This window comes from Tympanuchus pallidicinctus, unplaced genomic scaffold (genome assembly GCF_026119805.1).
Source record: "Tympanuchus pallidicinctus isolate F22 unplaced genomic scaffold, pur_lepc_1.0 scaffold18, whole genome shotgun sequence".
Taxonomy (NCBI): Eukaryota; Metazoa; Chordata; class Aves; order Galliformes; family Phasianidae; genus Tympanuchus; species Tympanuchus pallidicinctus.
Genome location: NW_026294699.1, coordinates 168,226 through 192,823, shown reverse-complemented (window position 1 = coordinate 192,823; position 24,598 = coordinate 168,226). Strand labels below are relative to the sequence as shown.

Below are 24,598 nucleotides of genomic sequence, written 5' to 3'. Positions count from 1 at the left end.
AGGAAACTACTTTGGTCTGCACAGTTTGAGGAGGAAAGGATTGTAGAGAAGTTAGGAAATTCCATACGCTCAACCCAGAGCTGAGAATGCCAGCCAAGCTTTCAAGTTCAAAGTCTCTCTGGTCTGACAAAGAAAATTAAAACAGGTTAGATACAACTGCTCTTAATTTAAGAGCTCCGATCAGGTAGAAAGCACATACAGAGTAGCTTAAATTCTTTATCACATACCCAGATCTCAGTAATTATCTATCAATGGCCTTTCCAACTAGCTCCAAAAATATAGTGAGGAATCCTGGAGCTCCCCACTGCAAATTCTGTGCTACAGACAACTGGCTGCATCAGCATCTCTTAGGTTATGCCTGGCAGGGCTTCACACAGCTCTGTGACATCAGCTCACCTAACAATCTGCAAACCATCGCTGGGCCTGGAATCTGTCTGACCTCAGTACTCCAACTGCTGAAAAGCAGAATTATTACTACAGAAATAAAAGCTATGAATCTTTGGGATGGGAACCAGTAAAGGAAGATTTGCAGGTACTGTGAAACAGCCACACACTAAGCAGCCAAAATTTACCTTCTTTATATCAGGAACATCTTGTTCACCCCACTGACACATCAGAATACAGACTTACTTGGAAAGATGCTGAAAACCCATCGCTCTCCAGGCCGAAGCCCCATTCAGTACCTTAATAGCTTTTGCAGCAGCTGCTGCTTCATTAGCCTCCTTTTCATCTGCTGACACGAGTTCCTTCTTTGCATCTACTTCAGCTGTTTCTTTTTCAATCTGGATCATCATTTTCTCTGTTTCTGCAGAAGTTTGAATCAGTTCAGGCTGAAGGGCAGTCAGTTCTTTCTGCATCTCTGCAACCTGATGAACAGGAAATCAAGAGGAAATCCTTGTAAACATTTCCACAAGCTTCACACTCTCGATGTCTTAGGGAGAAAGATGCGAAGACATTAACAAGAGAAAAAGGGAAATCAGACTTTGAATAATTATTAAAAGAGTTCTCTGACCTATTTTTAGTAAGAGCTGTTTTACTGAAAGGAACTGAATTTTTAAAAAGAGTATTTGTAATCATCCATGGTTCCTTCTTTATGATCCACTTAATTTCAATCATGAGAAATAAACTGATCAATTGTATTTTTTTCTTCAGTGTCAGTTTCAGTTTCTGGAACCCCAAATAATCTTTTATTGCACAGGTGGAGAAACTGAATCCAAAAGAAACTATGACTGTAACACAGATTTAGAGACAGCAACAGCTCTGCACTAGATGTTCTTTGTCAGGACAGTGCCTGGAAGCTCCACCACTTCACATTGGGAAGCTCAATCCCTGGATTAGATGCTTGTAGGGGGGCTGTTTACGCGGACCCCAATCAATCTCCCACTGGGAATCCACTGGGGAATCAATGCTTGTTAAGGATTTACAATGTTCTTCAACTTCTTCCTGCTTTAGAAAGGGTAACAGAAGCTAAGGAATGGTTTTTGTATATTAGGTTTTGAGAAAATAAGTGTATCTGTTCCTTTTTTCCCTTTAACACTCAATGATACCATCAGCTTCATGTAGCCTTCTATTAAGTGCTATTGTCTGAAGTTAAAATCACTAAGCAATAACCTCACTTTTCTGGATGCTTTCTATAGAAAGTTATCAACAGCATCCTGAATACAGTGAAGAAGGAATTTAATAAGCTTTATTTTTGTAAGTTTGATTCCACTTATACAGCCCCTCTATTAAAGTATGCATATGCCACACGTTCAGTGTTTTCACTGAGACTTACTTGTAAAGATGCAAAATCAAGTTTTTCGAGCCCTGTAAGGTAACGATTTCTCATTGTGTCAACTTCTTGCCTTTTGCTAATCAGCAGAGTTTTAAAGGTAAGAATCAGCTCCAGGTACGATGTTGGTGTTACGTAGTTGTGCCTTCGCAGCGTACTGTAATAGCTGATGGAGAGCTCTCTCACACTTTCTTGGAAATATTTGCACATTGACACAACCCTAGAGAAAAATTTTCTGGGTTACTGTAAATATCATCTCTCTTTACTTCAATTAATAATGAGAAAATTATTTTGTCTATGAAATCTTATCAGTGTTAGTGAAGGCAGAATTATTTTTCCCTACTGCGTGAAATATTTTTCAGATTTTCAAATGCTCTTTCAAAGAGCACAGTCTGACATGTGTATCAGATGCCTTTGGCTCGCACTGCAATCAAAGAGGTGATTGAGCCTGGCCCACTCATACAGACAGCGTCCTGGCCAAGTAGGTCTGATAAGGGGGAGGTAAACATTTGTATCGTGTTTCTTGACAAATAAACTCTTACTCTTTTCTAATGTCTTCTTCAAGTTCAACCTCCTCTAAGAACTTGTTAGCAACCATTTCCAAAGCATCTGCAGGCCAGGTTTGGAACCAGTCAATGGTGCAACAGTTTATCAGGGACGGGAACATCCGTAATCGATTCCGAAACGCATCACCAATGGGGCTCATTGCTGGGAAATATAAAAACACAGCAAGAACACCATGATTATCTAACTTATTCTGCAGCTAGGAAGCAGAAAAGCCATTCTAGGAAATAATGCATTATATACAGACCTAAGACAATATGTAAATTTTTCTTCACCCTTTCAATAAAGAAATTGTACATAGCAAGCGGAGTAGCTTCAATTTTCTCACTCCCCATCCTTGATGCACTTTGCATTTTCTCAACAATTTCAGCCTTCTCATCAGCAGCAAAGATATTAGGCACATCACCCGTATTTAAAAGCATGTTGATGTCTTCTATAAATGTTTCATCCTTTATTTGATTATCACAGAACAAAAAGGAAACGTTCTTGTTACCAACACCAGCCTTCAGCATGACTCGTTTAATATCCTCTTTCCATTCACTGACTCCATAGGACTTTGTAATTTCAATTTGAAAGAGTTCAAATGCACTGATGTAGGTGGCTAGCTTGGTGGCACTTTGTCGCCCACTTCCACCAATGCCCACCAACAAAAGATGTCCATTATCCTGTTTCAGTACCCTGCATATCCTTGAGATATGCTCAACAGCAAACTTGAACATGACTAAGGGCATTGGTGCTCTGCTGGTATTGTTGTATTCCTCCAGGTAGGATTCCATCACAGCTGTCAATTGCTCCAAGTCTGTGATTTCATCATACGCTTTTACATTACTGTCTGGCTTCAGGTAGTCTCCAAAGAAAAGGCTGCGAATATGATCATCAGTGACCTTGCCAGTGGGTGAGAGATGACTCAGTACCTACAGGAATTGACACAAAATTCAGACTACTGGAGAATTACTTTCATTAAAGCAATAATTATTCTTATCCATATAATAATAATACTGTGAGAAGCACCATTTTCCAGCTATTTCAGTTATCATCTTAGTATGGAAGAAAAAAAAGAAACAAAGACAAAAGAAAGAAAAAAAGAGAATGGAAGAGGGTGGAGGGGTGAAACAGAAAAACCTCCTGAACGGAGTAATACTCTGTAAGCAGGCATGCAAGTTTCTGCCATGCACATGTCACCATGTCAGCGGTGATTGTGCTGTGAAAAGCAGGAAAAGTTGCCAAAAGATTTCTCAGAAAAGTGCCCACTACTCCCAGTGACTCATTCCAGTGTATGCTAAGCAGGAGCACAAGTGAACAACGAAAGGCAGTTATCCCATGCGGTCCTCTGTACCAAAGCAGAATCATTTTGAAGCTCTGGCTCATGCAGATATGAAGTATTAGTTTCTGTAGGAGTGCGTATAATACATAATACAAACAGAAGAAAAGCCAAACTTTATGAATGCAGTGGTATAGATCATTCAAAACACGTCCAGTACTAGTGCAATCTCAGTGTCTAAGTGTTTCTGAAACACGTGGGTCTAGCATGTTGTTGAAAAATACCTTATCGAGGTTCTGCTTGAAGCTATCTGATGTTGTCTTTTTTACCATCTGAAAGAATATTTCCCTGTCCTCCTCATCAACTAAGCGATCATAAAAAACTCGGTACACCTCGTGAATCCAAAGGCGGATCAGTTTGTCTTCATTCTGAAAAGGTACACACAAGAATATGGGTAAATATTGCTCAGGCAGGATGAGTTAGAAATGTCCATCTGGACCCTGCTGTATTTTGTCCTAAGCTCAGTGGGAATCCTTCAGTTTCAAGCCATTTGGCACATGGCTCAGCATCTGCTCACTTGACTAGCTTCCCTAACCAGCGACCTGTGACTCTTCTGTCAGTGCATTTTTCTCAGCTGTATCAAATCTCCTCACTCCTGTGCATAAAGAACAAATCTTACTGACACAGCCTCTAGCCCTATTCCTGCCCAAACTCTGTCACTGGCCAAGACATTCCCTGAATAGCTGGTAGTCATCCTGTTCTATTCTTGCACCAAACACATTACCCCAGTAGAAATACGACTTCCAATATTCCTAGAAATTCCCAAGCAATATTGCTGAAAATGGAAGAAAAAGCAAAAAGATGAAAATCCTCCATATCCGTCATTATACTTTTGTAGTATTTGGCCCAAATCCTGGGCCAACCCATTGTCTTGTTCACTGGCAGGCTCGTTAACTTGAAAAGAAACACCAAGTCTTTTCACATGCTTGTTTCTGTGGGAGATTTTGTTTGAAAGCACACGAGGTGGGACGGCCCGAAGTACAGGCTGTAACAGATTGGCCTCGGACCCTGGGCCACACATGGAAAGAACATCAGCAAAAATAACAGCTGTTTCCCTCCATCAGAGAGGGAAATTACACAGCAAGGCACTCAACTGCCATCTCAATTGCAAATGCAAATCAACTGAAATCATAGTTCATGTATTTTGAGATGTTCCCTTCGTAATATTGGAATTCACTCTTCCCATTGTTCTTTCCTACAGCAACACAACGGAACTACTTACTTGCAGATGAGTGTGAGGACAGAGCAGCACTCCTTTAACAACCCGGGAAAAATCTCGGAGATTGAAGACATAATGGGATTTTGAAGGAGTTGGAAGGAAATTCTCAACTGCCATTTTGTAAATCATCATTGTCGCGTGGACCATTATCTTACCAAGCCTGAAGAAGGAAAAGAGAGACATTGTGAGATCCACAGATAAGCTGCAGGAGAAAACGTGACAAAGGTGATGCAGGAAATGCATCAAATCAAATTACCTTACAAAGATGGACTCAAAGCCTTTGCTGAAGTGCCAATCAGAAACTGCAGTAAAAATCTTGGTGAGAATGTCATCATCAAAAGAACAGATAGATACAACGTTCAAGTGCCGCGTGAAGCGCCCTGCAACACACCAAGAACACCAGAGGGATCTAGGAACGTCCAAGTGCTTTTCTGCCTCCCCTCAGCATCTGGCTAGGATCGACTAGCACAGATTTGCAACTGGTTGCAGCTCCACTATTTTGTTTCTGCCTAATTTCTGCCACAGCAGTGACACCAAAGGAACATAAATGGGTTCATGGTTTATATGTCAATATTCCTCTTTAAATTGACTGCTTTTAATAAGGAAACCACAAATCTCCATCACAGTACAGCCACTATCACTCAAATTTCAATTATAGGAGCTTTGACATCCATGATACGGCACAGTAAAGCTTCACAAAAGCAATGACCTTCAAGTGTCAGTTTCTTAAAGTTTCCTGCCATTTCATCATCTACTTCCCAATACTGATTGAGTTAATTCTGGAAGAGTTACAGTTTTGACCTTGAGTACACATACTTCCTCCTGGAGCAATCCAAATGACAGACAAGAGTAGCGTCTGCCATCAGCAAAATGAAACCTGCCTCTGAACTTCAATTGGAAGTGCTTTTCCTCGTGCATACAGACTTTGTACCACCCTTGGCAGATTTCCTACCTGTGATATCATTCCTGCCTCCCCCGGGAGGACCCATAGCTGACAGAAGCAGCACATCTATGATATTAATCTTGGAGGCATCTTTCTGGTCATACCAGTGACCGTGATCAACCCACTGCCTGAGAAGCTCGATGGGCGGCTGTGCTCCGTACGCCTCCTTGGCCGGCATGTTTAGGTCATCTGTGGAAAGCAGGGGTAGAAAGGAGAAACCTCTCAGCGTTTAGAAATCTCTTTTATGAAGCTAAGAATAGAAAACAATGGGAAGAGTGGTAGAAAAAGGTTCTACATTGTTATTTTGGTAGTTCGTAAAAGCAGAATCAAATGACATTGTACTTTGTAGGCATTACATTGATGGTTTAATAAAGCATGGTTGGTGATTTCATACTGTATCACACTGCAAACACATTTAAAATGAGTCAAACTGGTCCCAAGAGTACTGCTCCAACAGCTAGAAACCATTCAGCAGGGGGCAGTGCTAACCTTCCCCTGGGCGCCTGAAAAAAGGAGCACTGAGGCAAAACAAATGCCTCACTATCTCAGTGAATTAAAGCCTAAAGCCAGAATTTAAATGACATAAAGACATGAGAAACCTGTCTTACCTACAAATATCACAGCCCTCTTCCCTGGAGGAGGCCCAAATAATCCTTTTCTTCTTCTGTCCAGCTTGGACATGATAATGTCCTGGGTTTGGTTAGCCGAGGTTCTCGCAGAGAAGTTGATGAAAACTGGGATATACGTTGGCTTGGGAAGTTGTAGTAGAAAATTGTTTGTTATAGCTGATTTTCCAGTGCCAGTGGGACCCACAAAAAGCAAAGGGATGTTATGATCCACGTATGTTTTCAGAAAGAACGCCTGTCTGGCCGTTTCCATCGTTGGAATGATTAGCTCTGAGACCTGTTACACAGGAAAGTGAAACAGCTTGTGAAGATCAAACACCTAATGCTACACGAATGAGAATACTTTCATGCGGCTACAAGAGGCCTCTAGCACAAATATATGTTCATGAAATTCTCCTCCCTGAAAACCCAGATTAGAATGAGATTCTGCTAGACAGTGCAGATGGCACTGCCTGTTCAGCAGAGATTGTTCAGTCAACAGCCCAAACGGTGTTTACCTGTTACATGGCTCATAGACACAACGTGGAGCCTGAAAAGAGAACTGCATGGCCGAGCACAGCTTAATTCTTTGCCCCACTGTGCAAGCAGGGAGGGACAGTCAGAATTTCTCTCTAATAAAAGCAGGACAAACATCAATTATCTTGGAATTACACCTGCAGAATTGGTACTTTTATACAGGTCACTGCTGTACTACACTTCCTACAGTTTGCAAATGCCATCAGGACATGGAAATGGAGGGATCCACGACCCTTGGTCCTTGCCAAACAAGCGCTGACCTGTTTGTTTGGTTAATGCATACTGTGCAAGGACACAGAACTAATACACAGGGGCCTACAGTGATGAAATGCTGCAGTTCAAACATTAAACATAATAGGAGTTCACAAAGGTAACCGATTTACACCTTTAAATTTTTTAACCAAATAATTGTTTTCTACAGTGAGAGGTGTCAGTGTAAACCTTAGCTCCTGGGGAGATAACTTGCTCATCCTGCGAGATGTAATCCGTCCACAGGTTCCACTGCCCACTCCCACGCTTGTAAAAATAGAAGTCATAAACAGTCCCTGTTAATTAAAAACAACAGAACACGGGGAAACCCATTGATTAGAATAAACTTCTATAATGTCAGTGTGAGAAGTCCAACACAGAGAGACAACAAAGACCTTTTTATCTCAGGAGAGCCCCTCCTCCTCTCTCTGCTGTGCTCAGCACACAGCTATTCCAGGTCAGATTCAGCTGCAGTGAATCCATGAGGCATACAGGCAGCAGGCACCTGGCGTGCAGCACACAGCAGGGGCTGGCTCTGCAGCACACCCAGAGCTCTGTTAAGGTGCTGAGCGAACTTACAGCTTCGTCAAAATCCAGGCAAGTGCAGTTACTAAGTACCTTTTTCTGGGAAGATATTGTTTCTGGTGATCTTCACATTCTTGGGGCGTTGGTTTCCATCATCCGCCCCCATTAACAAGTTACGGTAGAACACATCAAACTTCTTTCTGCTGTCTGCATCAATGGTCCCGCCAATCGTCCAAACCAAAGCAAAAAGGAAGAGCCCCTGCAGCCACAAGGCGATCTGCTGACTTGACATGCTTTCCTTCCCCTCTTCCTCAGGTTGCCTTATTTCATCTAAAACAATATTTTGAATTCTCGTTAAGTGCTAAGAACAACATTAACCCCAACTCAAAACCTATTTTTGCAGAAAGTATTCTGAGACAAACTCAGAGCATAGTGAAAACTTTGCCTGTGTAAACTGCTACAAATAATTAGAGATAGAAATGAATGAGAAGCTTTTACAGAGAGTCCTTTTTTTTTCTTTTTTTTTCCTTCAGCTGCCAGCAGACAGCACACAAAGCATGTGAAATATGCTCACAAGGCCACGTGCAGCTCTGTAATGACACCAACGCCCCGGTGCGAAAGCTCTGTATGCCAGCCAAAGCACTGTGCAATCAATACTGATCTGTGAGAATGGACTTGTGTCGTAGGATCTGAAGCAGCAAGGAAATTCCTTGCATCTGATAACCTTCATCTTGTTACAGAACAAAAGGGAAAAGAAAAAAAAAAAAAAGCAATAAAAAGATTGAGATTTAGGATACTTACCAAGCAGGCAAGTATAGAGTTTCATCAAGCTGTGAGTCAGATGAATAGAGGACGTCTGTACTATGGCCTTGCAGTGATGGTGAATAAAATCTAAAGAGGGCTCAACTAGCCACATGAACATGCTGTTGACCTGCCAGGAAAAAGGAAAATAGCTTTTAACAGTGCAGCAGTTGGAACACTGCCCATTGTCTCCAATTCTCTGTCAGTAAAACATAAAACAACTGAAACTGTCCAAGCTGGCAGAAGGAAGATCAGGAAATGAGCGCTGTGAGGCAGCAGATGTGATCACAAAATCTTACTGTCATCACCTGATGGTGAAAACAAGCTGCTTCTGCCACACCTAAATTTAAATTTCACCCTAAATTTTGTCACCCAGCTACAAATCCCAACATCAGAGCAGTAGCTCAGCCTAGGGAGGCTGCTGCTTTGCTTAGGCAGCAAAAAAATTATTCCAGTGTGAAGAAAGAAAAGGGCCTCAACCTCCCTCAAAAAAGACTGGCCTCTACTGAGGACCCAGCAGAGATACGGTGCCACAGCAGGAGATCCGAAAGCACAGACTGGTACCTATGGGAGTGCTGGAGCATTCAGCCAGGTGATGGGATCTGCTCTGCGATCTCAAGAGGGAAAACAGGGAGGAGAAATTGAGACCTAGGCTCTTCTCAGGGCCTTTTATTCAAGGCATGCACTGAAGGGCCAACCTATCTGCTGACTCAGAAAGAACTACTTTGCTTTGATGAACCAAGTGGACTTTGTCAATAAAGAGCTTCCACAGGCTTTGCACTTCTTTTGAATTTGGTCCTAATTTCCTGCAAAAGCTCAAAACAAGTCTTGTTAGAGGAAGAAATCAAGACTTTCTTCAGCTCTAACCCAACCATTGAAACACAGAACTACAGAACTTCTTCGGTCGGAAGAGACCCTCAAGATCACCCAGTTCCAACCCCCGCCATGGGGGGGTCGACCAGCAGCTCAGGGCACACCGAACCCCCTGAGCGCCAGGGATTTGCACCATGACCTCTTTGTGCAGCCATTCCAGGGCCTTACTGCCCTCTGTGTGAAGAATTTCCTTCTCACGTCTGACTTAACTCTCCCTTCTTTTAGTTTAAGACTGTTCCCCCCATCCTATCACTACCAGACAGTGATAGTGAACTGATTTTTTTTTCTGATTCTTTCACTACATTTTGATGACCAATAAACTGGAGTCTGAATTTTGACAAAAACTGATTTGCCACGAACACGTACATTCATTTGCAACCATAATGAAGATATAATACACAATCTGTATTCGTGTTTGTGCAAGAAATCCAACACACGAAGGACAATTTACCAACTGTGTCTAAGGTGAGTAGGCCACAGAAGATCAAGCTATCAATATCTTAATTATTTCTCAAGTTTTTCTCAAGCTGCACTCTATAAATGTCTCATAAAGAAGGACGAGTTCAAAACATTTCTAATCTCTCATTTTTTCCCACATTGCATTTCTATTTCTCATGGCACCTCCACTTCTCATGCCCTGACATTTGACACTGTTAACTATAAAACAATTTACAACAGCCTCTAAGAAACCTGGGACATTCAAAATAGTGACAGTACTTCACCAGGTTTGATTCTTCACGCTCGCTTTCAAGATGGCAAACTGAGCATTGCCTTAAAGTCAATCTGCTAACTGGGACCTCTGCCAGTAAGTAATGCTCTCACCAGCTCCCGGTGCTCTTCCTGCAGGTTTGGAGGCAGTGTATGCATGTAGGAATCCTTCAGTGGCTTCCAACCCAGCTGCTGTGGGTCCATATAGATCATACCACACCTGGGGAGAATGAACAGTTATGGCAGAGGAAGAGATGCAGAAGGTGGGACGCTCCATGTTGGAGGGCTTTCACATCACCTGCTAACAGTTGCTGGAGACGCTTCCTCTAAGTCTGCTGCCTCAAAGATTAAGCTCATTTTGGAATTCATCTGAATTATTTCACCACTCATTAGGCACAGCTAGAAGGAACACAGCATGGGAATGTGACCTACTTATGTCAGTGTTAATCTACCAGACAAAGCAACGCCTGTCATACACTCATACATCACCACATCATCTGCGTGCTGCCACTTGTCATTCACTCCTTTGTGTTCTTGTACCACTTGCTACCTTTTGACCTCACCTCAATTTTTCCACATGTTACTGTAATGGCATGCAGAAACAACACTGTATCTTTAAATAACTATGTAAGGAAAAGCAGTTATGATCTGCAGCTTTTCTTTAGTTAATTTTCACCAAATTTTTTACACAAATTCAGTTTTCGGTTCCAGAACTGAGTTTACTCATTTCAGTTTCCTAAAACGTTCCATAAATAAACCTCAGTTTCAGTTCAATAATAACCTCAGTTAGTTACCTCATTTCAATGAAGTTGAAGCAAGATAAGCCTTCTAAGGATTAACAGCTTGCAATTTTCTACTGAACCAAACCATGGAACTCGAAAAAGCAATGCTTATAAGCACACCAGCCTTTCCTAATGCTTGCAGCATGCCACAATTACACTCTGACCACCACGGAAGCAACGCTGCTACTACTGCTACAGTAAGGTATGTGTTCAAGTGTCAGACAGCTGGCTAGAACGAGGCTACCTTTTTGTTGTCATCCAGCACAGTGTTCATGTTCTCTATCCAAACTGCATCCACTGGGCCATCAAACACAATCCACTTTCGATCATCCGTAGTAGAAGATGCCTGTGCCCTGAAGGCATGTGCAAGAACCCCATCTATCCACTCATGGCTTACAGGATCAAAGCTGCCGTACAGTTGTCCCATGGAAATCGCTTTCGGATTAATAACTTCGTATTCAACAGCAAATTCATCCATTGATTTTGCTGTGTAGGAAGACAAACAGAGGAGCTGGATGGGTTTGTTTTATTCAACATCCAAGTAAGAACATTTTGAAGGTTCCTACTTCAGCTGCACAGGGCAAGAAAGAAAAGAGGCATCTGAGGTTAGGCAGTAGTGAATGATAATTTCCCTTACTTGTACAAGGAAAGTGCAAAGCGCTTTTTGCAAAAGCACATTAAAAAAGAACAAATAGAGCACGAGAGATTTTGTACGTTGAAGGGGACTACTTACAATCTCCAATCACAGCTTGCTTTGCATGCTTTGCAAGGGTATTAAGAACTGATACTTATACTGATGCTTAAAAAATGCAAAGAAGTATAAACACATTACTGTGTTTTATTACTCTAGTAATACAGACTAAACTACTTCTGGAAAATACAGAAGACAAAATAGTTCAATGAAGAGCAACTTCATTGGTTGAGAAAACAGAATGTAGGATGACTACCAACCTCAGTGTGTCTCTGCAAAGAGAAATACCATCAGTCATAGGATTAATTTCACCGAACGGTGAGTTTAGGGCTGTACAAAGTTACCTGCACACAGATCCCCAAGGGCTCCAGCCAGCACTTGGTATGCACACGTCTTCCCACCCAGGGGATCTCCAACAATCATGAAGCCATGGCGCACCAGCATCATCTCGTATATCTGCAGCAGCAACACAACACTCAGCTTTGACATTGCACAAAGTGCAGTGTGTATGAAAGCAGCCCTGCGCTCAGACGGAGCAGGAAGAACAGCAGCCAAACACTGCGCTCCATGAAGGCACTGACCCACATCAGAGCATCATCCTATGACTATGACAATTCACAGGGAAGTAATTCAAGCAGTCCTTCCCCAGATTTGTCCTTCTTGCTAAGCATCCTTCCTCAGCTGTCTCAGTCACTGCACAGACTGCGGTGCACTCACCGAGCACTGCTCATCGTGGCCCAGTGCAGAAAGCCTCCAACGAAATGAATGGCTATCAGTGAAGAAAACACACAGCAACTGGAACTGCTGCTCTGAGGATGTGCCAAAGCAGCAGTTCCCTCACGGCTGTCTTTGAACTGTAAGGGCAGTGACCTCTCCAGTGCCCTCAGCAGGTCTGCCAGACCTCACATCAAAGCTTTCCACCTGAACGCCTTCAAGCAGAACCCTACGAGGAGCCCTGAGCAGGTTTTGCTCAACCTCAGGCTGAGGCTGATATCTTAAATCCCGGATCAGTTAATACTGCCCCTGCTTAATGAAAGATAAAGCATGGTTTGCAAAGCAGCGTAAGCCAATTAACTACTAATGAACCAGCCCCATGCCTTGCAGTTCTGCTCCCAACAGCACCAGGCTATGCTGCTCACACAGAAACCAGCCAAGCTTTCTTTGCAAGGCCACCAACACCACAGTGCATGGGGGACAGCAGGAACACAAAGCTGAAGGCAAAGCTAAGCCACGATGGGACACACCAGCCCTTCCCAAGGAGACTGGGCAGAACTGGGACCACAGCCTGCCTGCCAGCCCAGAGCCCTGTTTGCTGGGCAGCACTGTAATGGCCATTAATAGCTTCAGCTTAATGTTTCATCCTGAATCATCAGGCTCAAGCTCCAACTAATTAGCTCCTTCACAAACTGTCCAAATTCAAACTGTAAGCAAAACAGACAATTATTCCATGTTTTCTCCTCAGTAAATACACGCTGTTTGTAACACTAAATTAACTGATCACAGAGGCTATTATCTATTGATTCATTCATGACACTGTCAGAGAAAGAATGAAGAATATTTCTCAATCATTTGCTCTGTCATCTCCCCAAGAAATAAGTGTGAGAAGAACCTGAATAATTTTCCCAATGAACCACGGAACCGGCTGAAGATCCATTTTCCTGATATTTGCAGTCACTGCCTGGGCAAAGAGCTCGTAGTCAGGTGAGGGAAGAACCACTCCTGGGAACAGGTCAGATATGATACTCTGTTGAGGAGAGACAGAATAAAACATCATCTGAACCCACAGATTACAAAAAGGGAGAACTCGCAGAGCACTGCAACCTGAAAGGAAAACAACAGCTGTACAGGTAGCTGGAGCTGAAGAGGAAACGTGTTCATAAGCTAACGCCCAGGCACTAACAGCAGCCATCAGTGTGTTCTGCAGGCACGAGAGAGGAGGGAGCCCTGCAATTCTCCTACACACACTGATGCTGTAAAAGCAAGGTTAACCTTCTGCAAAGGTGTCTCAAACTGTGCTACAGGAAAGTGAAAGCTGTTGAATATGCTCAGTTATTAAACAGATAACTGTGCTCACACCTCAGCTTCTGGGTCTTTCATGTTATTGTCTGATCTGTAGCTTTGCACAGTCTTTATCTTGTATGAAAGCAGCATACTTCAGCAGCAACAACTTCTTTGTTTTCATCTGACTTCAAATTTCTAATTGATCGATTTATTTGTCCACACCTTTTTTGCAGCACAAAGCTAGAATTCAAATGGCACAAACAATGTTTCTGCTAATAAATCAGTGCCTTCAGCAGTTATCTTACAAACACTTCACAGCATAACTTCAGAACTACCACTGAATGTTTTTCAAGACAATACTCGTGGAACCAAAGAGCACATCCAGGTTTGTGGCCAGCAACACGGCAGCACCTGGAGCAGCTGATCCTCATAAGGAAACACCTTTCCTGCAGGTTCTCACCACAGGGCTCAGGCGCAGCCGTGTGACAGCTTACCTGAAACAAGGGCACATCCTGCGCCAGGAATTTGGCGAGGTTCACATCCATCAAAGCGCGCAGCAGCAGCACGCTCTCACTCTCAGCTGGGTACCTGAGCTTTAAGTTTCCGGCTGCTGTCAGCACAGATTTAACAGCACGCATGCCATAATCGTAGTGGTGCTGAGACGAGAGCTGCTCTGAGCACAAGCGGTACGTGGCGACGATCTTCTGGGCAAGACTGGGGGAATTAAAACAGCATGTGGAGAAGGAAAACGTCTCATCATGCCAAGAAAATAATTTAAGCATCAAAATCGCTGCGGTGACTGTGGCTGTGCAGACCCACCAACCACGTAATACTTGTACCGTGCCTCGGAAGCAAAACTGTACACTGTCATGTGCCAGAGACCATGTGTGCCACTCAGCGATTTCACTTGCAATTTGCAAGTGGTTCTGTGCAGAGATACGTATCTGTCAACATGAGGAGGTAAATGAGGACTGGCAATAATGCAGGGGGTCAAACAGTGCTTTCTGGAGCAACCAAACAAGATGGCTTTTCCAGAGCATTATGCTTTAAAGTACACATATACATGTGTGCTTGACGGAAGAATGAGGCCTATTAGACTCAACCAAGGTGGAAAATTCAGCATGCCTTACCTTCGAGAGTCCAAAAATCCCATGGAATAAAGTGAAATTTCTCCAATCAAAGAATAATCCGGAACCATCATGGCAACTGTTCGAAACAATGCCTACAAGAAAGGAACATTTAAGCTCACACTGCGGAATTTGGCAGTAAGCTGTGCTTGCTTTGTACGAATAGTATCTCCGTGATTTGTGAGCTTATAACAGCCAGGTTATTCTTTCATTCCATCTGAGATCACACTAGGACCAGATCTTACCAAGAGGTCTGTGCTTAGCACTGTAAGAACAAATACTTAGAGTCATAATTCTAAACAACTATTAACAGACCCAAGCAGAAGGCATTATTCATCTCATTTCTGCAACAGGCACACTACCCATGGTGTGGTTAATGTCTTGTACGAGGTCACGTGAAGAATGCATGCCAAGGCTGGGAAAAGAACCCTATTGATCTCGGCAGTTTCTCAAGAAGTTGTTAAAATGAAATCAAATCAGGGTTTGGAACTCCAAGCCATTTTACACCACAAGAATTTCCATTTACTGACAGCACAGCTAAAGCTGCAAACTGTGATCAGGCTGACTGTGCCGGGACCTTCTGTCTGCATTTTGTACAGCCCTGTGTTTACACACTCAGTGAACAGCACAGCAGAACGAGTTAGAGCATTGTATTACTTGGTTGCTGTCTAGCTTTTCTTATCAAAATAGACGAGAAACTGCAAATTCTGTTTAATTTTACAAGAAATCAGGATCCTAGGGTTACCTTCAGATTATCAGGCAGCTCAGCCCGGCCGGCATAGCCAGGATTCATGGTGATGAACACAGCACAGGTGGGATTGAGAGAGATCTCAGTGCCTTCGAAGATGAATGTTTTGACTTTACGGATAATAGCTTGCTGTATGCTAAGTATTTGTTGGGCAACCACGGACAACACTTCAACCTAATAAGGCAGAGCGGATTGGAAAACATCAGAAATACACAGGCACATTTTGATGGCTATCTCCTGCAGTCCTCCAGGTGAGACCCACTCGATGTAAGGCCCGGACTGACCATCGAGCCTCAGTTTTAGCTGTCTTTTAAAGCAATCCTCCGAAATGCCATACTCCCATTCTCTATTTAACCAACGTGCAGATACCACAAGGCTTCTGAAAGCCTCCTCCCAGAGAAAATACAATCTGCCTGAATGTGGACAATTAAATCGAGTGGCTGGGAGGCTCCTCTGGATGCCCCAGAAGCGCTGGCCTTCTGCCTCACACTGCAAAGAATTCAGCATCTTCAGAAAGACCGACTTGGCCAGTGCCCCAAACGGAGGGGAAATGCAAGCCATGGGTAAAGCTGCCCAGGGCTGATCCTCAGTGCCTCCTGCTCAGGTGACAGAACACTGAAAAATGAGAATGCTAACACTAATTCATTAAAATACAAGTTACAGCAGACAAATAGAGAAATTCAGCTGTTAAAGACACTAAAACATACAAAAATAGAAAACTCTGTGGAATTTCCAGGCCTACTAGTATTGACCTAAATCCAACTGCACCTAGTTGGAGTATCAATACCATGTATCAATACAGCTCTCAGTATTATGCATCCGAGCTAAAAAATGACCTCAATCCGATTGAATTCATCAAAGCAGGACCAAGCCCCAGACTGCGCCAGGCCTTTGAAGAACTTGCCCATCGCCTTGTAGTCGAGACCATCTGAGCAATTGAAGACCACGCACTGCAACAGTACAGAGACAACATCTCTCAGGATTAACACCAAATCCATTATAAAATTGTTAGCCATTATAAAATTCTAAACCAGCAAAGGATTATTATTTCCAATTTTGGATGACTGCACAATGATGTCACATAGACAAGATACAAAATGCAATGCTCTTACCAACTACTACTTTGGATAAAGTTTGAACTGGCAGAGAACAAACAATATTTGATTAAGAACAGCATTGCAAGAAATACCTACACACCCAAAACCAAACCAAACCAAACCAACTACATTTTAATACCTGTTTAGCTAGTGCTTTTGCCAGATCTTTAGTTGTTTCTGTTTTGCCAGTCCCAGCAGGTCCTTCTGGAGCACCACCAAGATTTAATTTCAAGGCACCCATCAATGTCCTATGTAAAGAGCACAGCCATTAGAAACAGTAATTATTGACGGTAAATTGTCTCTGAAGGATTGGACCAGTATCTTCCTACACAGGTTCCCTTGGCAGTGATTTATGTGTACTTTGCAGCTTGACCTAGCAACCTGCTAACAGCTCACAGCTGCCTCCCCAAAGTGGAAGCTTACAGGCACCTTCCCGGCCTGCAAGGAATGTTGAGGATTTTTATTGCATGCACCCACTCTGTATATCCTCAATTGTACAGTCAAATGTGCAGAACCACAGGGAAAGCAGCAGAGTTTGCAAAAGACACGGTGCTCTCATGATGACAACTTTAAGCTGGCTGTATAAACATAGCCAATCTTTAGAGAAGGCCGAAAATGCATGAAGGTTGTTTCCCTAAATGAGGCAACGGCCATGCTCTCCAAGTGATATTCATACTAAAAATGGCAGCCCTGCTAACAGTAGAGTGATCTCTTTCTTTTACAAGCCATTCAAAAACTCAGCCACCAAAAGCAGTTGCTAAATTGGGATGAGCCTGCTTGCTCACTGTTAGCACTAACACTGCTGGAGATGACCCCTATTTGCAGGCAGTGCAGCAGTCCCACTATCTCTCCACTACCCCTGTGCACGGCAGAACAGCGAGTGGTTGCTGGCCTAGGCAATAATGTCACCATTTAGCTGCGGCTTGAGTGCAACAGTGAGCTTGCAGCCGCTCCGTGCCCGAGTAACATTCCCTCAACCTATGTATTTGCCTGGGGACAGCTATCAAGAAGCATCTTTAAATCTCAAAATCTAAAATTACCCCTGAGATGACCCATGTCTCCAGGGCACACTGCAAGTGAAGACCCAAATGCCCTCGGAGGACGAAGTGTTTCCATTCCAGCCTCTTGCAAGTAAGCAGTGGAAGAGTCACCCACCTACCAGCAGTCAGGCACCAGTGACTATAGCAGCTCTTAATTTGACAGGTGGGCACACTCACATCTATGCCTTATTTACAGGAATAAACACACTGGTATTACCATACAGTTTGTTACATTTCCACTATATCACCTCCCAGCTTTTTTCAGAGGCACTTTCCTGCGTACCACAGAGATTAGCACTCTACTAGTACAGGAATCTAAGTGCTGTATGTATACCTTAAAACATTTGGACAAAGAATATGGGTGAGATCTGCCTCCAATACCTTCCTGGAACTCTCAGAGGCTAAAGCTCCTACAATTATTAACTGTAACAAATGAAATCAAATACAGACTGCAAATCATTAAACAAAGATGCTATTCATAAACAACACAGCTCACCTGTAACACCGGTCTGTTAGCGGGGTTATAACCAGACGTGAGGAATTGCCCAGATATTCGTATCCATATTTGGCTTCTGTGGTAATCATTCGCACTATCACATCCTCCCCTTCCCAGTAGTATCTCAGCTGAGAAATCCACTGGAAGTCATTCAGATCTGTGATTTTGTCTTCAACCAATTTTTCAACCACGTCACGAGCTGCAGAGTTGGGGACAGATGGTTTTTAAAAATCCAAACACTCCTACTATCTTTGTTTACTTAGAACACTGTGTAAGTAAAATAATATTTCCTTACGTACACATAAGAGCATATTTCCTTACACACATTTAGAGCAGTAGGACAAATTTCATGTCAGAAAGAAATCCCCAGCTTTCGTACAGGAAACCAGCTCCACCTGATCCAGATCCCAGCGCCAATTCTAAGCGGACGCAGAGCTGTGTAGGCTGAGCGATCTCCATCACTGTGCAGTAACTTTGTAAAGGCTGTTTGAAGTCAGTGGCTGAAGGAGCCTACATGGGACACTTATTTTCCCCAATACTGCAGAAAAAAAACACCAAAATCCACTCTCATGGCCAAATTCCACACTGATAAATAGACCACGAACGAGCCAGGAAGTGACAGAATGCTGCTTACATCAGAATTTGTTTCTAAGGTGCAAGATGCAAGATCCTCAGCAGTTACACAGCTGCGTGTTTGAACTCTGTATGATGGCTAAACATTCAAGTCCAAGGCTAACTTTTCTTCCTTCTTCACTGATATATTGCAGCAACCCAAAAACCAAGTTAAGTATGGAGCCAAAGAGAATTTCAGCAGAGACTAGAAGGATGCATGAACAAAAACCTTACAAATCATTGCAACGTGTAGAGACATAACAAATCAAATCATGATTTTAATGCCCTAAGATAGCATAAGAATGTTTTAGAGAAAGAGAATAACCTTTTTTATTAGCATGACTGAGCAGAACCATTTTGCTCATTTCAAGCAGTGAAAATGCTGGAAAAGCAAGAGAATGCTGCCTGCTGCTCCCCAGCGAGAGTGTGAGCAGCTCCCCTCAGCCCTGCTGCTCTAAGAAAAACAGAGGGCCACTGGGAAAGTGTTGAGACAGCTCACAGAGGCTGCTCGAGGTCCTCGCGCCTCTATCAATAGCTGGACCCCATGCACCAGGCCAGCCACTGCACCTGATTTTCATCTCCTGGGAATTAACCAATGAAAATGATTAACCCTGCAATTCATCTTCTGTTTGGTGGAGGAAGAATTGGAGCTGCCACTTTCCACGGTTTAGCAAAGTACATCAGTCCTGCCCGTATGGAACAAGGCGTCCTTACCGTGCACATCGATGACAGTGAGAGCTCCGAGAGTCAGCCGGGCTCCGCTGGGCAGTTTACCTCTCACCAAGTCAACGATGTCTCCAATCTGCCGATTGCTCTCCTCCAAGAAATCCTGTCACAGAAGCAGAGTGCAGGCATGAAGGAAATGGCACAGTGCTTCCTGAGCTGCCATGGGTGCATCAGAGAGAGCTCCTGTCTGAGTGCAGTGACGGGACGCCCAACATCACTCAACAGTTTACATTCTCTTTCCCACTTTGCAGTTCTATTGCACTGTGAGCATTTTAGAAAGCTTTATGGCCTGAAATATAACGCAAGCAGAAGTGTTTTTTCCCCAGTAGAAATGCAAGATTTCTATCACAGGAGGTGTGCTGACTCACTGTCACGTAGATTTGGATTATATTTCTTCCACAATTTGTAGTTAGCTGTAAATTAATACTGATACAAACCTAAGATTCTCCTAACTTAATTAAGAACATTTTAAATTATTTTCTCCTGAGTTTGCATTCATGATCTAGGCAGTGGGACTGAGTGCATCCTCAGCAAGCCTTCCAGATGACCCAAGCCAGGGAGAGTGACTCGTCCTACAGCTGTGCTGCCATCCAGACCGCAGCAGGCCAGAGAAACAGGCAGCCAGCAACCCTGTGCCTGAAGGTATGGAATAGGATCTTCAGCTAGTGTTAAACACCACAGACAAGTCAGATAGAAGATGTGCAGTAAGGATACAGAAACAAGGTGCTAGCTTTAAAACGCAGTATGTGGTTAAAAAGCAGTCCAATGTACTGACAGAACAAATCCCTGAATTAATTCTCACACACTATTAGCATCAGACAAAATTTCAACAGAATTATTTCCATTACTTGATCATGCACTTCATCAGCCCCAGCTGAGCATTATTTGAACATTGTGTGATGACAGCAGTACCACAAACACACCAGGAGAAATAACAAGACTGGACAGAAGAACAAATCTGTCTGCTTCACCTTTATGGTAAGAGAATCTAGCAGCAGGCAAATAACTGTAACACACGGCAAGAAAAGATTGTTGCCTCCAGGTTCTCCTGGAGCTTTGCAGGTAAAGATGGGAGGTAGGAATAAAAAGACAGTGCTTAACACCAGTTTATGACTGTTTGTGTTGTACTTTCATTTATATGCCAGCATAATCTTGTAGAACAGTAACATCACTTCCCCCAGCAAAGCCACTGAAGATACAGAGTCAATGAGAGCAAGGAATCAGAAAGCAGTGTGTTGCTGATTGATCATCCTGGTTAGACAGAGGTTTTATTAATAAGCACTAAACTCTGATTAGGGCAACAGCAGAAGAAAATCTTACTTGTAAGGTTCCTTTCCTTATGGCCTCAGATACTGCTTCTGTCCAGTAAATGGATGAAACACAAATCACCACCTGCCCAGGCCACTGCAGAACCCAAGCTTTTCGAGGAACCTTGAACATAAAGATCCATTTCAAAGGCACATAAACACACTTGATCACAGCACTGTAATAAGTATTTTCCCCAATTTCTTTTGTCTCATGCTGAAAATAAATGAGAGCTAGTGTGGAAAGCTTTGTCACTTTTTACTCGAGAACATTAGAACTGAAACTTCACGCGCAGTACTGAACAAGGATAAGGATTCCCCTGATCTTTAAACAGGCTGCCCTGGCTAAGAAGAATGGGAACAATCTGTTCACATACAGTTGCTTGTGAAACTTATTTTGCACTGTAATTCAGGACCAATTACCTTGACGTATCCTCCTATGCCATCTTGAAGAACTTGTCTTACACTGGCCAGCATCATTTCCTCAACTTGCAAAAGCCATTTTTCTACCATGCCCTTTGAGTAGGAAAAGCAGTCGAGTCAATAAGCATTCTTTGATTATGTTCTTCTTAAAGTGCAAACCCTTTGAAATACAACAAATTCTAATAGACTTTTCTCTCATTTAGGAGGACAAAGTAGCTAGAAATTTCCCAGATTCTGACAGGCACTTCTGCAGCTAACACTGCCTTCAGGCAGGCAAATCAATTCACTGCAGAGAATCCATCGGAATCAACACACAGGGCTTCCTACAAAAGAAAACAAGACGCCAGCCAGCACAGCCAAATAAGCTTGGTCATTTTATCACAGGATATTTTATTCCTGGAGGAAGATTTAGGGGGTAAAAGGCGGTTTGTGGACCTCACAACATTCCCCACCTCTCATCTCTGTTTGGGTACCATTCAGTAATTCACCTTCATACCTTCAGGTTGAGAACAGAAAAAGGAGGGAATGAGACAGAATTTAACAATCACCGAAGTTGGAAAAGACCCCTAAGATCATCCAGTCCAACTGCCCGGATACTTATCAGCACTTCTGAATTTGAAGACTACAACAAACAGTGGAATTATGATTATCAGGTTTTGCCTTCAACAATCTTGGAAGTGCCTTATACTCAGAGCACAGCAGTATAATTCAGAGTACGGATTGCCTCGTGGATTACCACTAGTTTTAGCAACAGCTGAGATGAAGCAAGTTACCCCTCTGGTACAGCAGCTGGGGGAACGACTTCTGTGGGAGTACAGTAACACAGATCCCATCGTTCAAGATCCCACATTTTTCCCCCTTGTCTTCCCGCTATTTCCTATCCTACTGCTTTCCTGCCTTTTATTCCAGGCTTAACGCAGGTATAACGAAGTAACAGAGCAGTGTTCAGACACTGGGGTCCCTTCCAACCCAAACCATTCTATAGCACAGCCTGCCCTGCAGGACAAAGATGGAGGGCAGCCTCTGGGCTTGGCTCCCAGCCGCCCTGACTGCGGGCTGCGCTCCTCGGTGGCACTCCTCCTTGCCCTCATTCCTCTGCGTTTCAGCCATGCTGCGCCATGTTCTGAAGGCACAGCTATCCATACACTGGGCATTTACACAGATGATTGCACGGCGTGGCTGTGCCACGTCTCCTACGCGGTGTGCGCTGAGGCAGAGAAGCGCCCGAGGAATTTACCAAGCTGTTACACCTCACTCATTTCTGCAGGAATTCCTTTTTTGTTTCCCATCCCTAAACGCCTTTCACGATCTCATCCTAAACATTTTAAATTTCATTCTCCAAAAACATAGCCTGTAAGCAAAGCATACATTTGATATCACAGTAAGAAAAAAAAATTACTTTTGCATTTGTAGGATAGATTCTATCTATGAAAGGAACGATTTCCTTCTCTGAACTGATCATGCCTAGAATCTCCAAATTCTCGGTGAACTCCAGCTGAGCAATTCCCTCAAAACACTTCTTTAAGTGTGGCTGCACTCGGAGGGGATCCTTTGTTTCAGAGAGTATTTCCAGCAGTTCATCATTAGACAGGAAAAAGAATCTGCCAGAAAAGTATAACTAATGAATATGAACATTCCAAGCACAAAAACTGTCATTAAACATATACTGCCTGCAAGATAAATTGTTCTTACTGTTGCTTATAATGTCAACATAACAGAGGAGAAATTATTATTTCAGACCCCTTTCTTTTAAGTTACTGTTAACATCATATAACTTATAACACTTGCTTCAGTCAGAATTTCAGCACAACTTTCTTTTCATGCAGTGGAGGAAGAAGATGGTTTCTCAAACCCACGTAAAACTCTGGGAAGAGCAGATGTACCAGAGCAGTTACAAAGACCTGCTAAAACACAGAATCCTGTTCCTCACAATCCTTTATCAGCCACACGTACTGCACATCTCTGCACAGCCAAAGAAGGTAAGGCAGAGACAGAGCCCAAAACAGACAGGGCAAAGTAGCAGCTTGCCTCAAAAATGCCCCGTGAGTGACGAAGTGCTTCTAAGCACAAATGGAAGCAATGCCAGGCAGACTTTTTCCCCACATCTGCATGCCCTTGGCACTGCAAACTTAGCTCAAACAGAGAAACACTCATGAAAATCTGGAAAGAAGAACAGAGTTTCATTTTTTGTCCCACGGCACTGTGTCCCACACGTTTATGAGATGAGACTTAACAGCTCAGCAGAAACTGTTTGAAAGAGCTTACAGATTTTTAGGCCTGATTAATTAATTAATTTACCTTGGGAAAAACAATCTCTTCTTTTCCAAGTAAATATTCAATCCCTTTTGAATGTCTTCTAAGAGAGCGTTTGCTTCCTGCAGTCTATGTAACATCCTGGGTTGCTCAGTTGCCACAAGTACCCTCGAGTCTTTCACCTGTATTACAACAAATGCAGCACAAATTGATGAAAGTTTACTAAATGTTTGTACAAACAATTTAAAATTAAAATGTCACTGGAGCCCTACGTCACCCCACAGCATCCATCCTCTAGAGAAATCCCTTTTACTACAACACCAGATTTCAGACCTTCTTGTGACTTAAATGCAAACAGCAAGGTCTAAAACCCAGCAGGTCCATCTTCTCAGCAGCAGCCACAATGTCACTGGTATACATGACAGTCCGTGCTTTAAATGCTAGCACTCACCACTTGTGCCATGATGTCCTTCCAGTACGCATCCACAATGCCAAACTTTCTGCCCTCTTCTGGCATTTGAGCTACAATATCTTCTGAACTAAAAATTGGTTCCAAATACAACCATGTTGCCTGGCATTTCAGCCAGCTATCTATGATGTTTTGCATTAAAGTCAGCTTTGCTTCCCAAGCCTGCATTGAAAACATTTGATATGTAAGACTAACGAGCAGCCACTTGAACATGTAGATTGATCAGAAGAGTGACAGTAGAAGACCTCAGGTTACTAAAGTAATGCAGCACTGCATTCCCATGTTTTTTTATTTGGAAAAATATCACTGGAAGAGTTTACTCTGACAAACTGGAAAGAACCCTATTAAAAAAAGCCTAAGCATCCCAAGAGTGATACTGCACCATTAATGCATGCCTTAATCCCCATACAGTTTACTTGATGAAAGACTTCTCACTTAACAGCAGTTCAGAAGTGCATTCTGCACCTGCTTCTCTTTAAATTAATTGATTAGGTCATAAAACAGTTCTCCAACTCAGATCTGAAGGAATATGGGACTACGGCTCATGCTTCCCACTTTCTTCAAGGTGATTCCCCTCACAGGAGTTATCTGGCTGACGGGGATCTGCAGCTAGCAACCAAGTGAGAGGACACCGTATGTCTTAATGAAGCACACACACCTGCAAAATAAATATGCAGGCCGAAGGAGCGAGAAGCTTTTCAAGTATTTGTACA

At 43.0% G+C, this 24,598-nt stretch overlaps 1 protein-coding gene across 1 annotated transcript in view; it reads right to left on the bottom strand.

Moving 5' to 3' along the window:
- DNAH3 (dynein axonemal heavy chain 3) overlaps positions 1-24,598 on the bottom strand; it is a 62,382-nt gene that overhangs the window by 13,331 nt on the left and 24,453 nt on the right. The window contains exons 24-52 of the mRNA XM_052679847.1: positions 23,868-24,047; positions 23,462-23,598; positions 22,563-22,764; positions 21,164-21,256; positions 20,757-20,867; positions 19,425-19,539; positions 18,099-18,297; positions 16,702-16,810; positions 16,302-16,415; positions 15,463-15,639; positions 14,721-14,812; positions 14,085-14,304; positions 13,199-13,333; positions 11,934-12,045; positions 11,143-11,384; positions 10,415-10,515; positions 10,231-10,336; positions 8,536-8,665; positions 7,828-8,064; positions 7,402-7,505; positions 6,427-6,721; positions 5,828-6,007; positions 5,132-5,255; positions 4,879-5,035; positions 3,881-4,024; positions 2,583-3,249; positions 2,314-2,479; positions 1,775-1,991; positions 684-866 (exon numbers count right to left, since the gene is read on the bottom strand). Coding sequence (XP_052535807.1) covers positions 684-866; positions 1,775-1,991; positions 2,314-2,479; positions 2,583-3,249; positions 3,881-4,024; positions 4,879-5,035; positions 5,132-5,255; positions 5,828-6,007; positions 6,427-6,721; positions 7,402-7,505; positions 7,828-8,064; positions 8,536-8,665; positions 10,231-10,336; positions 10,415-10,515; positions 11,143-11,384; positions 11,934-12,045; positions 13,199-13,333; positions 14,085-14,304; positions 14,721-14,812; positions 15,463-15,639; positions 16,302-16,415; positions 16,702-16,810; positions 18,099-18,297; positions 19,425-19,539; positions 20,757-20,867; positions 21,164-21,256; positions 22,563-22,764; positions 23,462-23,598; positions 23,868-24,047 — 5,049 coding nt within the window. The remainder of the gene's footprint in view (positions 1-683; positions 867-1,774; positions 1,992-2,313; positions 2,480-2,582; positions 3,250-3,880; positions 4,025-4,878; positions 5,036-5,131; positions 5,256-5,827; positions 6,008-6,426; positions 6,722-7,401; positions 7,506-7,827; positions 8,065-8,535; positions 8,666-10,230; positions 10,337-10,414; positions 10,516-11,142; positions 11,385-11,933; positions 12,046-13,198; positions 13,334-14,084; positions 14,305-14,720; positions 14,813-15,462; positions 15,640-16,301; positions 16,416-16,701; positions 16,811-18,098; positions 18,298-19,424; positions 19,540-20,756; positions 20,868-21,163; positions 21,257-22,562; positions 22,765-23,461; positions 23,599-23,867; positions 24,048-24,598) is intronic.